This window comes from Bombina bombina, chromosome 5 (genome assembly GCF_027579735.1).
Source record: "Bombina bombina isolate aBomBom1 chromosome 5, aBomBom1.pri, whole genome shotgun sequence".
NCBI lineage: Eukaryota > Metazoa > Chordata > Amphibia > Anura > Bombinatoridae > Bombina > Bombina bombina.
This window is the reverse complement of record NC_069503.1, coordinates 242,665,098-242,682,078: the sequence shown is the minus strand read 5'-3', so window position 1 is coordinate 242,682,078 and position 16,981 is coordinate 242,665,098. Positions and strand designations below refer to the sequence as shown.

General features: G+C 38.8%; 1 protein-coding gene across 2 annotated transcripts in view; it reads left to right on the top strand.

Annotated features, from left to right (window-relative positions):
* The window catches only part of ACBD5 (acyl-CoA binding domain containing 5), a 146,098-nt gene that overhangs the window by 48,579 nt on the left and 80,538 nt on the right, over window positions 1-16,981 (top strand). For both annotated transcript variants that reach the window (XM_053713907.1, XM_053713906.1), the window contains exons 7-8: window positions 7,882-8,073; window positions 16,143-16,243. In XM_053713907.1, coding sequence (XP_053569882.1) covers window positions 7,882-8,073; window positions 16,143-16,243 — 293 coding nt within the window. The remainder of the gene's footprint in view (window positions 1-7,881; window positions 8,074-16,142; window positions 16,244-16,981) is intronic.

The window sequence follows — 16,981 nt, the reverse complement described above, 5'->3', positions numbered from 1 at the left end:
TCAATCAAGAGATCGTGGTGCCTTCCCTGTGCCCGAATCCTTCTTCAAAGAAGGAACGTCTTCTACACAATCTGGATGTAGTTCGTGCCCTCAAGTTCTACTTGCAGGCAACTAAGGATTTTCGACAAACGTCTTCCCTGTTTGTCGTGTACTCTGGTCAGAGGAGAGGTCATAAGGCTTCGGCTACCTCTCTCTCCTTCTGGCTTCGTAGCATAATTCGTTTAGCCTATGAGACTGCTGGACAGCAGCCTCCTGAAAGAATTACAGCTCATTCTACTAGAGCTGTGGCTTCCACTTGGGCCTTTAAGAATGAGGCCTCTGTTGAACAGATTTGCAAGGCTGCAACTTGGTCTTCGCTTCATACTTTTTCCAAATTTTACAAATTTGACACTTTTGCTTCTTCGGAGGCTATTTTTGGGAGAAAGGTTCTTCAGGCAGTGGTTCCTTCTGTATAATGAGCCTGCCTATCCCTCCCGTCATCCGTGTACTTTTGCTTTGGTATTGGTATCCCAGAAGTAATGATGACCCGTGGACTGATCACACATAACAGAAGAAAACATAATTTATGCTTACCTGATAAATTCCTTTCTTCTGTTGTGTGATCAGTCCACGGCCCGCCCTGTTTTTTAAGGCAGGTAAATATCTTTTAAATTATACTCCAGTCACCACTTCACCCTTGGTTTCTCCTTTCTCGTTGATTCTTGGTCGAATGACTGGGAGTGACGTAGAGGGGAGGAGCTATATGCAGCTCTGCTGGGTGAATCCTCTTGCATTTCCTGTTGGGGAGGAGTTATATCCCAGAAGTAATGATGACCCGTGGACTGATCACACAACAGAAGAAAGGAATTTATCAGGTAAGCATAAATTATGTTTTTTCTTATGTTTGTAAATATTTTTTTATTTTTTGTAACTTAGTTCTTTTTTATTTTTTGTACTTTAGCTAGTTTATTTAATTGTATTTATTTGTAGGAATTGTGTTTAATTAATTTATTGATAGTGTAGTGTTAGGTTAATTGTAGGTAATTGTAGGTAGTTTATTTAATTAATTTATTGATAGGGTAGTGTTAGGTTTAATTATATCTTAGGTTAGGATTTATTTTACAGGTAAATTTGTTATTATTTTAACTAGGTAACTATTAAATAGTTATTAACTATTTAATAGATATTGTACCTGGTTAAAATAATTACAAAGTTGCCTGTAAAATAAATATTAATCCTAAAATAGCTATAATATAATTATAATTTATATTTTAGCTATATTAGGATGTATTTTACAGGTAAGTATTTAGCTTTAAATAGGAATAATTTATTTAATAAGAGTTAATTAATTTCGTTAGATTTAAATTATATTTAACTTAGGGGGGTGTTAGTGTTAGGGTTAGACTTAGCTTTAGGGGTTAATCCATTTATTATAGTAGCGGTGAGCTCCGGTCGTCAGATTAGGGGTTAATAATTGAAGTTAGGTGTCGGCGATGTTAGGGAGGGCAGATTAGGGGTTAATACTATTTATTATAGGGTTAGTGAGGCGGATTAGGGGTTAATAACTTTATTATAGTAGCGCTCAGGTCCGCTCGGCAGATTAGGGGTTAATAAGTGTAGGCAGGTGTCGGCGACGTTGTGGGGGTCAGATTAGGGGTTAATAAATATAATATAGGGGTCGGCGATGTTAGGGCAGCAGATTAGGGGTACATAGGGATAACGTAGGTTGCGGCGGTTTACGGAGCGGCAGATTAGGGTTTAAAAAAAATATGCAGGGGTCAGCGATAGCGGGAGCGGCAGATTAGGGGTTAATAAATATAATATAGGGGTCGGCGGTGTTAGGGGCAGCAGATTAGGGGTACATAGGGATAATGTAAGTTGCGGCGGTTTACGGAGCGGAAGATTAGGGGTTAATAATATAATGCAGGGGTCAGCGATAGCGGGGGCGGCAGATTAGAGGTTAATAAGTGTAAGGTTAGGGGTGTTTAGACTCGGGGTACATGTTAGAGTGTTAAGTGCAGACGTAGGAAGTGTTTCCCCATAGGAAACAATGGGGCTGCGTTAGGAGCTGAACGCTGGGTTTTTTTCAGCTCAAACAGCCCCATTGTTTCCTATGGGAGAATCGTGCACGAGCACGTTTTTGAGGCTGGCCGCGTCCGTAAGCAACTCTGGTATCGAGAGTTGCATTTGCGGTAAAAATGCTCTACGCTCCTTTTTTGGAGCCTAACGCAGCATTTGTTTGAACTCTCGATACCAGAGTTAAATTTATGGTGCGGCCAGAAAAAAGCCCGCGGAGCGTTAACAGCCCTTCTACCGCCAAACTCCAAATCTAGGCCACTATTATTTAGTCACAATGTTCTAGGTTCAGATCTGTAAATAATATCCATACTCGAAAGTCAGCTACCTCTCACAATGATCCTATAACACTAATCGTCACCGATCCAACTTCTTTAAGGGACATAATACTCATATGCAGCATAACTGTAAAAACTGACAAGAAAATATCATTTGAGCATCTCTATGTAAAAAAAGATATTTGACATAAAAATGTCCCTAGCTTACAAGAGTTCTCTGGCAACAGTTAAACTTCAGCTACTGTCCTGCTGCAAGTTAAAATAATAAAAAAACTATAGCCAGCAGTGCTGAGGTCAAGCTATGCTTTGATCTCATGAGATTCCATAGTAAACTTCCTTAAAGGGGCATTATACAGTGAAGCTGCAGCTTTTCTTACATTTACATATAACACTGTCGATCATGAAGGCTAGCTGTAAGAACACTAGTTAGGGAGGGAGGTAAAAACCTTAGTTCTATAACGAGTGTGTTTTACATCTGTATACATATGCAGTGAAAGAACTGCAAATTTCTTCCTCATTTTTAGCAGCTTTAGAAGCAAAATATTTAATGCATGTAAATTACAAACATTTGTCTATATCAAACACTTTATTTAATTTGCCCATTTTTTTTTTTGCCTATAATGCCCCTTTAAACTGAAAAGGAAAATAACATTACTGTGCCTGCACGTGCCAGATGCACACTCCCTTGAAGCCCTGGGACTAGTATCCTGATTGGCTGCTTAAAGACCCTTTTACAATGGGGTGTGAATACCTTTTTTTTACATAGAGATATTCAGGTGATATTTTCTAGTTAGCTTTTCACAGCTATGTTGAAGAGCGACCTCCCACATCACAAGCTACCCTAACTGCAGTGTATTAACCTCCCCCACAACAAAATACCATAACCATGCTGTCTGGATCCCCCCCCCCACATACACTTTAACTCACCCAACTCCCTTACTGTATTTTATCTCTACCCCCCTCCCATGAACTATAAATGTTACGTTCACCACACTACCCTATAATGACTGCCCGTAATCCTCCTATAACAATTTAACCTAACCATAATCTAAAGTGACATGTAATTATTTTATATATATATATATATATATATATATATATATATATGCATTGCATTGAGTAGTTAAAGAACTGTGTTGCAAAAGATTTCTACATAAAATATATTTTAATAACAGTTTATTGGAATTTTCATCATTAACAAGGAAAATGACAGAAAAATAAAAAAATAATATGGTAACTTTTATAAAATATTATACAAATGGGAATAAGCAACACAATTCAAGATAAATTATTCAATTAAACAACGAAATCTGTCATTTGATAGCAAAGTTTGAACTGTACTATAAGTATAGTATATGTATTTTAGCCCCGCTATATTATAGGACCCCTCCTCACAGACAAACACAATTTTCAGAGGTAATGTACAGGAAAAATAGGCAAAATAAATATGAGATCTACACTGCATATTTTTAGTGTGCTCAATTAAAAATTTTAGGCTCTATTTCTGAAACTGCAGAAGAAACTTTGGAGCTCTAAGGTGGCCGACTTAAAACATCTTGTACTGATGCATCTAAGATGATTGACACTCCTGTGCAATTAGTAGCACAAGAGCAGGGGACAGGGTTGCACAGACGATTTCTTGTGCAATATTAAATTCCAGCAGCAGATGCTGCCTCTTTAGCCACTAGTGCTGGTGGGCAGGTTCCCTGTCTGGGAACTTTGAAAGTACTGTAATAAATGGGTCCCTTTGGGGGGGGGGGGGATTTGATCAGGAAATTTATGTCCCTTTTTAAGAGTGGTTACCATATATTAGAATATCACTTTCCTAGAGATATACAAATGATTGCATTGTAAAATAAAATGTAATTCAATATTAAATGTTTACCTATACATGTAGCTTGTTTAAAATAGTGTGTAAAACATGTATTTTTGACTACATAGGTCAATACGTGTAAGTTTTGCTATTTCTTCTGTTTTTTAATGGGGGAATAATGTCTTGCTTACTGTGTTTCCTTCCATAAGGCAGGGAGAGTCCACGACTTCATTCCTTACTGTTGGGAAATACATCACCTGGCCACCAGGAGGAGGCAACGACACCCCAGCCAAAGGCTTAAATATCCCTCCCACTTCCCCATCACCGAGTCATTCTTTGCCTTTTGTCACGTTAGGAGGTGGCAGAGAAGTGTTAGAAGATTTGGATAGTCCTGTATGGGATATGTTCCCTACGAGAAAGGACTGGAGTTTTAAGTAGTCATGTCAACCTCTCAGGGAGAGTATTGATGAAAGTTCAGTCTGGAGATGCAGGGAAAGTTTTTCTGCAAACCCATCCAGACTCTCGCTAACAACTCCCGAGCAATCAGTGTTGACGAGTTTCACTGCCTGCTTTTTCACACTCAAGTCCATGTCAGGAGCACTGCTACAAGACTGTCACACTTGAGAGGCTGTGCCTGTTCCACAGCATGGATCCTAGAGGGTAAAACTGTGTTTTTTTTTATATACACCTTTACCTCGATAGGATCAGGGGTTAATATCTCCTTCAGGGAGATTATTGGAACAGTTTGGGGTTTTGTATACTGCTAATGTGTGGGTTTTTTTGGGCTCATAGACTGTGTGTTTTTGGCTTGGAACAAACAGGTTTTACTTTTATTTTGAAAGTGTTGCACAGCTCATAATAGCTTGGCGCTCTTTTTAATAGCAGGGGAAGTCCTGTCTTATGCACCACGTGACCGGATGCGGTCTCTGTTCTTTTTCTCTGATCCTTCTACAAGACATCACTCCTGTGGAGAGCGTCTTCATTGTTAGCTGTCTGGGTCTAGGAGGTGGTGAGTGCCCCAGCCATTAGGAATATAAAGGTTCCATTTTCTAAATAAAAGCGTTTCTTTGTGTGTCCTTCTGTGGGTATATTTTCAAACTATGGAGGACTCTGATACATTAGAAGGTTCCACTCCTTCTGTCCTAAATATTAATTCCTGTTTATATTGTGAGGAGGCCGTGATTTGCCTGCCTGCTCAATTTTGTTCTGTATGCCTAAACACTGTTCTAAAATCTAATAAGGGGAGACAAGCCTGCTAATAATATTAGCGCTATTAGTCCCTCTGAACAGTCTACCTCTCAGGATTCTATGTCCCGTGAGATTATTACCCTTGCTACACTACCTGCTACACATGCAGTTCCCTGCAGAACATCTCATTCTCCATCCGGAGGGGGCCTTCTTCCTGCGGACTTTACCGCGGTTACAATAGACGGTGTCTGCGGCCCTGAGTGCCTTACCTCGATCTAACAAATGTAAGAGAACGGTAAAACATAGTTTTCCAGTCCCGGAGTCATCTAAGTACTTGTCGGATCTGGCCATTTTGTCACAGTTATCTGAGGATGAGTTAACCTCTGTCGCTTCAGAGGGTGAACTTTCTGAGTTGGAGACTTCAGTGTCTAAACCTCCTACAGCGGAGGACCGCTCCTTTAAATTTAAAATTGAGCATCTGCGTTTTTTGTTAAAGGAGATCTTGTCTACGCTAGAGGTTCCAGAGGCTACCTGAGAAACCTAAGATCCTTAAATTAGACAGGGTTTACGAAGACAGGAAGGTCCCGCTGACTTTTCCTGTGTCTGTTAAAATGGCGAACATTATTAGTAACGAATGGGAAAGAATCAGATCTTCATTTTTCCTCTCGTCTACTTTAAACAAGTTATTGCCGGTTCCGGACTCTAAGTTAGTGATGTGGGGCTCCATTTCTAAGGTGGATGGCGCTATCTCAATGCTAGCTAAGCGTAGTAATATACCCCTTGAGGATAGTTCTTCTTTCAGAGAGCCGATGGATAAAAAGATGGAAACTTTTCTGAGGAAAATGTTTCAACATGCGGGTTTTTTATTTCAACCGGCGACTGCAGTGGCCACAGTGACTGGAGCAGCTACCTACTGGTGCGATTCTCTGTCAGAACTCATCGAGGTGGAAACTCCCCTTGAGGACATTCAAGAGAGAATTAAGGCTCTGAGATTTGCTAATTCCTTTATCTGTGATGCGAATGTGCAGATTATTCGCCTAAATGCAAAGGCCCTAGCGGTCCTAGCCCTCCGGGCTCTCTGGTTGAAGTCTTGGTCTGTGGATATGACTTCTAAATCCAGACTCCTTTCTCTTCCTTTCAAGGGGAAGATTTTGTTCGGTCCAGGGCTGGACTCCATTATTTCTACGGTTTCCGTGGGAAGGGTGCCTTCCTACCGCAGGATAAGAAGAACAGGTCTAAGGGACGACAATCTTCTAATTTTCGTTCCTTTCTTTCTGAAAAATCCCTATGACAGCAATCCTCTTCCAAACCTGAGCAACCCAAGAGTACTTGGAAGCTGACTCAGTCCTGGAATAAGTCTAAACAGACTAAGAAGCCCCCCGATCCCATGGATGGACTGGAAAAGGGTCTATCTGCTAGTTCCCTGAATCGACAGATCTCGGCCCTGTCAGTGTTACTGCACAAGAGATTGGCTGAGCTCCCGCATGTGCAGTCCTTTGTCTGTGTTTAGATCTGGGGCTCCGCCTTGGAGCCTCAATCTTGTTCTTCGTGTTTTGCAACAGGCTCCGTTTGAGCCTATGCATGCTGTTGACAAATTAAATAGTTACCTTGGAAAGTTCTCTTTTTGTTGGCAATAGCCTCTGTGCGCATTGTCTGAGATAAAAGGAATCACTAGAGGGCGCTGTGTGGACAAAGTTAAGTATATATATAGAGCTATTGAATCAATGGTTATATTGCCTAATGAGAGGAATAAAAATGAATACCGTAAGATAAGATAAAATGGTAATATGGCGTGTGTCACATATAGGTTATGATATCATATAAAAGTAATTTGTAGAGTCTTTAGAAAGTCCCAACTGCAATAAAACTTTTCACCTCGAGTACCAAAAGAATCCAAATAGATATGGAGTTTCTTTCAACGATATTAGTGATGCACAAACTTCCAGGCTGCACTCTCCCTTCCTCCACTGCAGGGTAGTGAATCTGTAAATATGCAAGCGCAAGAGAGGCGCCCAAATGTGTGTATCTGTGGTGGATAATGACTATAGCAGCAGAAAATCTTTGCACAGGGTACTCACAATTTCACAGAGCACACCTATGTGCTTGTAGACGCAGGCTGGTTATTAGAGCTAACCAGCTGACTCCCTCCGGTCTCAGCTTTTCTTCAATACAGATGCATGGTAATGGTGATCTCACCAAGTAAGGATCTGAGCCACAAAGTAAAATCAAAGTTCTTTATTACTGTGACAAACAGCTCGAATACAATACATCTATAAATTATGTTTTGATAGGCAGATCCCTTTTCATATTTTTTCTTCTGGCACCTTTATACCCTGATGTTTTTCCTACTTTTCCTTGTTCCCTTGGCCGAATGACTGGGGGATAGGGGAAGTGGGAGGGATATTTAAGCCTTTAACTGGGGTGTCTTTGCCTCCTCCTGGTGGCCAGGTGTTGTATTTCCCAAGAGTAAGGAATGAAGTCGTGGACTCTCCCTGCCAGGAAGTAAAGGAATTTATCTTGTAAGCATAAATTATGTTTTTATTGCAGAGGGCAAGCGAACAGAGCATAATTCAGCTCCTGAGAAGTGTCCAGACGGTATAGTTGCTAATGGTCTAGTGTGTGGCTTTGTATCAGATAAGCCAAATCACATCCCCACTAAATCTACTCTTGATGAGACAACAGAAGAGGAAAAGGTACAGAGCCAAGGCGTTGACTTGAATGAATTAGAGGAAGAGAAAGGTATAAATATATTGATATTTCTATACTGATTATTTTCTTCTGCAACTAAAAATTCCTAATGTTTCAGAGAGTCTTAACCTCCTCATTACAGAGGATGAAAGGTGGTTGTCCTCACTGCATGCAAAAGTCTAATTATGGCAGGGGTGTGGCATAGCTTAGCTAAGAAGGAGTTAAATAAACTTACTGCTAACCATTTATTTTACAAAAGAGAACAGCAAGGCTTTGTATATATACTAGATATGAACTGCATCAAAGTGACACAGGATGGAATTAAAGCTTCTTTTATTTATGACTAATAAAAGATGGATACTGTCCAAAGAGCTAATATAAAAGGTCTAATGTGTTTCAGTTATCGTATTCTGTAATCATAAAACATCAATGAACTGCACTTACAGTTTGGACTGGGTGCACATCCCATGAGATGGGCAAACTGCAGCAACTAAAACATGAAATTGGAGTATTTAGTATAGCTGTTGGCCAAGAGATGATAATCCAAATGATTTTGTGCCAGCTAATCCCCGTGGCTATAAGATCCCTTGCAAAAGTGCAGTAATAAACATTATAGATCTATGTGCTCGATTTATCAAGCCCTTCTCCTTTGACTTCAGGTTTGCACAGGAGAACCTGCATTCAGGATTTATAAAGCTGCTTCCCTACCCAATCTCCCGGTCTCGTTTGACCAGGGAGATTGACAGCTCCTGCCCGTGCATGATTGGCTGTGCGCGGGCAGGGGGCGGGGTTGCACACAAGCGCAAAGAAGCGCTTGCGTGCAATGTTAAATTTTGGCAGTGGACTGCTGCCCGCCAGTGTAGAGCTCCTGTCCGCCAAGGATTGATAAATTGAAATCTATGTATGGACAATAGGGAATACCAGTACTCCCCTTATCAGAGAAAAGAGAGGGTGATAGGTTTTCTAGATTAAGAGAACTGGTGTATACTTGCACCTTAAAACATATGTGTCCATGCTGAGAGATGAGTTAGCAGCCAGTTGTAAGATAGAGAAACACTTTTCATTGGTAATGAAATGAGAAAGGAGTAATTAATGGGGGCCAGATAAAATGTTTAAAGGCCCATTATATTATACAGTGCTCCTTTTAGTAAAACAAAAATATGGTAAAGTAAACACACAGATTGTGCTAATAAAACAAACAACTTTAACTTAATTGTTTTACTGCTAAATAAGTACTTGGAAATTCTCATTGTAGCCACTGCTTGCAGCTAGATAAGAGAGCTACCATTACAGAACAGTTCTACTACCACATGAGTTTTATTTGCAAAAGTTCCCTACTGAACATGAGCAATAAACTGACTGCAGCTATTATAGGTGTCTCCTAGCAATCCTTCAAAGGAAAATCTGTGTCTTTTTATTTCTGTAGAGACAACAGATCCGTTGTGGGATAGTGACAGGAAGTAAAGAACCGTTAACAAATGAAAAAATGGCTTAAATCCTTTTAAAATGATAAATAATACATTCTGCAATGATTTATATTAAATATAACCCTGTTCTTAGTGCTTTGTTATTATACAATGAAACAGACTGCTGTATACCCCTTTAACAAATGCAGAATAAAAAGACTATGCATTAGCACTTACTCTGAATGTCAAAATTTTTCTACATTTCTTTTGTTTCTCTGCCCCTGTATCATGTGACAGCCATCAGAAACACACTGAACTTGTGTACATGCCTAAAAAAGTGTGCACAATGTGATAATGGAAGGTTATTTTTTTTGTTCATTTTAAAGTATCCTCTTGTAGGTACAACAAAGAAAACAAATGAGTTTAATGTCCTGTTTAAAAAAAAAAAAAAAACTAACAAAAAGCAAAACAAGTGGATAGAATTTTAATCAATTTTCTTTGATCTAAAAAAATAAACAAAAAACAAATAATTTGACAGTTATATTTATTTAACTAATAATAATCTTTTCTTTCATGTAATTGGCAAGAGTTCATGAGCTAGTAACGTATGGGATATACAATCCTACCAGGAGGGGCAAAGTTTCCCAAACCTCAAAATGCCTATAAATACACCCCTCACCACACCCACAATTCAGTTTTACAAACTTTGCCTCCTATGGAGGTGGTGAAGTTTGTGCTAAGATTTCTACGTTGACATGCGCTTCTCAGCTTTTTTTGAAGCCCGATTCCTCTCAGAGTACAGCGAATGTCAGAGGGACGTGAAGAGAGTATCACCTATTGAATGCAATGATTTTCCTAACGGGGGTTTATTTCATAGGTTCTCTGTTATCATAGATATTCATCTCCTACCTCCCTTTTCATATCGACAATATACTCTCATATACCATTACCTCTACTGATAACTGTTTCATTACTGGTTTGGATGGGTGTCTTTTTTGATGTCTCAATCTGATCCTGCCTCAGAAGTATCTGTTAGAACTTTGCTGCCTGATGTAGGTTCTACTAAAGCTAAGTGCATTATATTTCCGAATGTCATTTGTATTGGTTATCATGATAAACTTTTACATGCAGATATTGTGTCCATCAGTAAATAGTACATTTCCTGTTGTTGTTCCTTCAACTTTTAATGTACATGTTATACCTATGATATTTAAAGAATTTGTTACTGATTCTATTCAGAAGGCTTTGTCTGCTATTCTGCCTTCTAATTTGAAAATGAAATTTCAAATGACCGACAACATAATTAATTATCCTCTTCTGATGAGGATCTATCTGATTCAGAAGATCTTTCCTCAGATATTGACACTAACAAATCTACTTATTTATTTAAAATGAATTATTTTCGTTCTTTGTTAAAGAAGTGTTAATTATTTTGGATATCGTGGAAACTAGTCCTCTTGATATTAGAACTAGTAAATTCTGTTTTTAAACCTCCTGTGGTTACTCCAGAGGTTTTTTCCTGTTCCTGATGCTATTTCTATTATGATTTCTAAGGAATGGAATTAGCCGGGTACTTCTTTTATTCCTTCTTCAAGGTTTAACAAATTGTATCCTTTTACCAGCAATTTCTATAGAGTTTTGGGAAAAGATCCTCAAAGTTGATGGGGCTATTTCTACTCTTGCTGAACGTACCTCTATTCCTATGGAAGATAGTACTTAAGTTCCTTTAGATAGGAAATTTGAATCTTATCTAAGGAAAGCTTATTTATATTCAGGTTGTCTCAGGCCTGCAATTTCTTTGGCTGATGTTGCAGCTGCATCAACGTTTTTGTTGGAGATTTAGCGCAACAAGAATTGGATTCTGATTTATCTATTTTTATCTAGTATTGTTCGCTTACTGCAACATACTAAACAGTTCTGATGCTATTTTTTTATATCATCAAGATTGATGTTAGATCTATGTCTTTAGCTATTTTTAGCTACAAGAGTTTTGAGGCTTAAATCTTGGACTGCTGATATGACTTTTTAAATCAAGATTGTTATCTCTTTCTTTCCAAGGTAATAAGAGACCTAAGAGTAAATATATAGCTTCTAAATCGTTTTCGTTCTTTTTGTCAAATAAGGAACAAAAACCTAATCCTTCCCTATGGAATCTGTTTCCAATTGGAAACCTTCATTAAATGGAATAAATCCAACCAATTTAAGAAACCAAAAGCCAGCCCCTAAGTCCGCATGAAGGTGCGACTCTCATTCCAGCTCAGCTGGTAGGGGGCAGATTAAGGTTTTTTTCAAGAATGTTTTGGATAAATTCAGTTCAAAATCAATGGTCAGCAAATCCAGTTAAAGCTCAGGCTTTCCTGAAGTGTGTTTCAGGGGTAGTCATGCCAGTTCCTTTTCAGGGACAAGGTCTGGGGTTTTATTCAAATCTATTCATTGTCCCAAAGAAGGAAATTTCATTCAGACCAATTCTGTAAGAGTACCAATTTTCAAATGGTAACTTTAAGGATTGTTCTGCCTTTTATTCAGCAAGGACATTTTAGGTCCACAATGGATTGCAGGATGTATACCTTCATATTCTGACTCATTCAGATCATTATCAGTTCCTGAGATTCTCTTTTCTAGACAAGCGTTACCAATTAGTTGCTTTTCCATTTGGACTAACAAACGCTCAAAGAATCTTTTTTAAAGGTTCTTTGTGCCCTGCTTTATGGAAACCAGAGAGCAGGGTATTGCGGCGTTTCCTTATTTGGACGATATCTTGGTATCAGTCTTTCCGTTCTGCAGAATCTCACACTAATCAATTAGTGTTGTTTCTTCGGAAACATGGTTGGAGGATCAATTTTCCAAAACGTTTTTTGATTCCTCAAACAAGGGTCACCTTTTTAGGTTTCCAGATAGATTCAGTGTCCATGACTCTGTCTCTAACAGACAAGAGACGTTTGAAAGTGGTTGCAGCCTGTCGGCACCTTCAGTCTCAGTCATTCCCTTCAGTGGTTATGTGCATGGAAAATTTTGGTCTCATGACTGCAGCATTGGACGCGATTCCCTTTGCTCGTTCTCACATGTGACCTCTCCAGCTTTGTTTGCTGAATCCATGGTGCAGGGATTATACAAAGATATCACAATTAATATCCTTAAATCCCAATGTTTGACACTCTCTGACGTGGTGGTAAATCACCAGCGTTTAGTTCAAGGGGCTTCTTTGTTCGTTTAACCTGGACTATGATCTCTACAGATGCAAGTCTTTCAGGTTGGGCAGCTGTTTGGGGATCTCTGACAGCACAAGGGGTTTGGAAATTTCAAGAGGCGAGATTACCAATCAATATTTTAGAACTCCGTGCAATTCTCAGAGCTCTTCAGTTTTGGCCTCTGTTGAAGAGAGAACTGTTCATTTATTTTCAAACAGACAATATCACATACAGTGGCATTTGTCAATCAGCAGGGTGGGACTCACAGTCCACAAGCTATGAAAGAAGTATCTTGGATACTTGCTTGGGCGGAATCCAGCTCCTGTCTAATTTCTGCGGTGCATATCCCAGGTATAGACATTGGGAGGCAGATTATCTCAGCCGTCAGACTTTACATCCTGGGGAGTGGTTCCTCCATCCAGATGTGTTTTCTCAGATTGTTCAGATATGGGGTTTTCTACAGATAGATCTGATGGCCTCTCATCTAAACAAGAGACTTCCCAGATGCCTGTTCAGGTTCAGGGATTTTCAGGCAGAAGCAGTGGGTGCGCAGACACTTCCTTGGTGTTATCAACCTGCTTATATTTTCCCGCCTCTAGTTCTTCCAAGAGTGATCTCCAGAATCATCATGGAACAATTGTTTGTGTTGCTGGTGGCTCCAGCACGGCCTCACAGGTTTTGGAATGCGGGTCTTGTTCGGATGTCCAGTTGACAACCTTGGCCACTTCTGTTAAGGTCGGACCTACTGTCTCAAGGTCCAATTTTCCATCAGATTTTCAAATCATTAAATTTGAAGGTATGGAAATTGAACGCTTAGTGCTAAGTCATAGAGGTTTCTCTGACTCAGTGATTAATACTATGTTACAAGCTCGTAAATCTGTCTCTTGAAAGATTTATTATCGAGTTTGGAAGACATACATTTCATGGTGTTCTCATAAATTCTCTTGCCATTCTTTTAGAGTTGCAAGAATTTTACAGTTTCTTCAGGATGGTTTGGATAAGGTTTTGTCTGCAAGTTCCTTGAAGGGACAAATCTCTGCTCTTTCTGTTTTATTCACAGAAAGATTGCTAAACTTCCTGATATTCACTGTTTTGTACAGGCTTTAGTTCGTATTTAAGCCTTTCATTAAATCAATCTCTCCTCCTTGGAGTTTTAATTTGGATTGGAGGGCTTTACAGGTTCCTCCATATTGAGCCTTATGCATTCTTTGGACATTTAACTACTTTCTTGGAAAGTATTGTTCCTTTTGGCCATCTCTTCTGCTAGAAGAGTTTCTGAGCTATCTGCTCTTTCTTGTGAATCTCCTTTTCTGATTTTTCATCAGGATAAGGCAGTTTTGCGGACTTCATTTATATTTTTTCCTAAGGTTATGAATTCTAACAACATTAGTAGAGAAATTGTTGTCCCTTCCTTGTGTCCTAATCCTAAGAATTCTTTGGAAAGATCCTTACATTCTTTGGATGTGGTGAGAGCTTTGAAATATTATATTTAAGCTACTAAAGATTTCAGGAAGACTTCTAGTCTATTTGTTATATTTTCTGGTCCTAGGAAAGGTCAGAAAGCTTCTGCTATTTCCTTGGTTTCTTGGTTAAAGCTTTTGATTCTTCAAGCTTATTGGAGTAGGGTCAGGCCCCGCCTCAGAGAATTACAGCTCATTCTACTAGATCAGTCTCCACTTCGTGGGCTTTTAAGAATGAAGCTTCAGTTGATTAAATTTGCAAAGCGGCAACTTGGTCTTCTTTGCATACATTTACTAAATTCTACCGTTTTGATGTATTTTCTTTTTCGGAAAAAGTTCTTCAGGCAGCTGTTTCAGTTTGATTCTTCTGCAGATGTTTTAAGTTTTTTTTGTCATTTAAAGAATAAACTTATATTTTGAGTTGTGGATTATTTTTTCAGCGGAAAATGGCTGTTATTATTTTTATCCCTCCCTCTCTAGTGACTCTTGAGTGGAGTTCCACATCTTGGGTATTGATATCCCATACGTCACTAGCTCATGGACTCTTGCCAATTACATGAAAGAATGAAAGAAAACATAATTTATGTAAGAATTTACAAGATAAATTAATTTCTTTCATATTGGCAAGAGTCTATGAGACCCATAGCAGTAAATATTTAGTTTGAAATGATTTCTCCATTTATTAAACTGTTCTCTTTTTTATTAAAGGGACATAAAAACCCCATATTTTTTTCATGATTCAGATAGAGCATACAATTTTAAACAATTTTCCAATTTACTTCTATTATCAATTTTTTGTTTGTTTCTTTTTATCCTTTGTTGAAAGGCAGGAAGGTAAGTTCAGGAGTGTGCACGTTTCAGCAGCACTATATGACTTTAGCAAGAGCACTAGATGGCAGCACTATTTCCAGTCATGTAGTGCTTCAGGCATTATTATTATTATTATTCTTTATTTATAAAGCGCCGACAGATTCCGCAGCGCTGCCCATGGGTACAAGGATAACAGTACAGTGGAGAAACAATACGATAAGACACAAAATTTTACAGACAAATACAGGGGGAATTGAGGGCCCTGTTCCCGTGGGAACTTACAATCTAGATGGGTAGGAGGATTGGAAACAGGAGGTGAGAATGATATTAGTGAGGAGATAGAGGGCAACTGTTAGTTAATTGAAGTTAGTTTGTTAATAAGTCGGGTGATAAGCTTCCCTGAACAGAAAGGTCTTTAGGGAACGTTTAAAGGAGGAGACGTTAGGGGCAAGTCTGACATCTCGAGGAAGTGCGTTCCAGAGGGTTGGTGCCGCACGAGAGAAGTCCTGTAGTCTAGAATGAGAGGAGGTGGTGGTAGAGGACGCAAGAAGCAGGTCGTTGTTGGATCTTAGGGGACGGGCAGGAGTATATTTGTTGATGAGTGAGGACAGGTAGGGTGGGGCAGCATTGGTGAGGGCTTTGTAGGTCAGGGTGAGAATTTTGAATTTAACTCTGTTGTGAATGGGGAGCCAGTGAAGGGACTCACAGAGAGGCGCAGCAGAAACAGAGCGTCGAGAGAGGTGGATTAGTCTGGCAGATGCATTTAGGACAGATTGGAGGGGAGAGAGGCGGGAGAGAAGGAGGCCAGTTAGTAAGTTGTTACAGTAGTCAAGTCGGGAAATTACCAGGGAGTGGATGAGCTGTTTGGTCGTTTCAGCACTCAGAAACGGGCGAATTTTGAAGCACACTACCTACCTAGATATCTCTTCAACAAAGAATAACACGACCATGAAGCAAATTTGATAATAGTAAAATAGTAAATTTGAAAAAAAAAATTAAATTGTATTTCCTTTCTGAATCATGAAAAAAAATGTTGATCTTCATGTCCCTTTAACATTTATTGAGATACTTGTGAATTACACACATTCCATTGTTTAACACCTTTCACATTTTGATATAACTGCTCAGAAATTAAGCGTAAACATTTGCTTTACAAATGAAAATCCTCAGAGAATAGCTTTTTTTTTTTACATGAATTCCTTTTCCATATGGTAACAAATATATCTAACTTATTGGTGGTTTTTATTTGCTTATAGAGGATGATGGTCCAGAAGATATCAGTGCTGTGCAGCACTTGACAAGTGACTCAGACAGTGAGATATTCTGTGACTCTATGGAACAATTCGGACATGATGAGGTATGAACAATGACTCTATGTGTCACTGCTTGGGTTTTCTGCAATACTCATTTGTGGAAATTGTTGCCTAATCCTTTGGATATAAAAAGAATGATCATGTTTATAAAGTGCCAACCGATTTTATAGAGCTGTAAAGTAATGCAGTAATTTGATATCTATGACAAACAATATTTAAACAGACTGTAATTGCCTTACTATGGGTTACCATTTTAAAGGGACAGTCAACACAAAACATGTTATTGTTTAAAAAGATAGCTAATGCCTTTAGTACCCATTCCCCAGCTTTGCACAAAAAAACATGGTTATATTAATATACTTTATAACATTTAAACCTCTAAATTTCTGTCTGTTTCTAAGTCCCTAAAGACAGGCACATGATCACATGCTTTTGTATTTGCTTTTAACATCAGGGGAAGCTAGTTCATGTGAGCCATATAGATAATTGTGCTGATGCCCATGGGTTCTAACAACACAGCACTAATTGGCTTAAATGCAAGTCATTAGATAAAGTCATGTGATCGGGGGCATTCAGAAGATGCTTAGATACAAGGTAATCACAGAGGTAAAAAGTGTATTAATATAGCAGTGTTTTCTGTGCTAAACTGGGGAATGGGTATTAAAGGAATTATCTATCTTTTACAACAATAACAAATTTGAGTTGACTGTCCCTTTAAGTGTATATCACTTTTACTCAAAATACAGAATAATGTTAGATCTTACAGAATATAGAAGAAACTG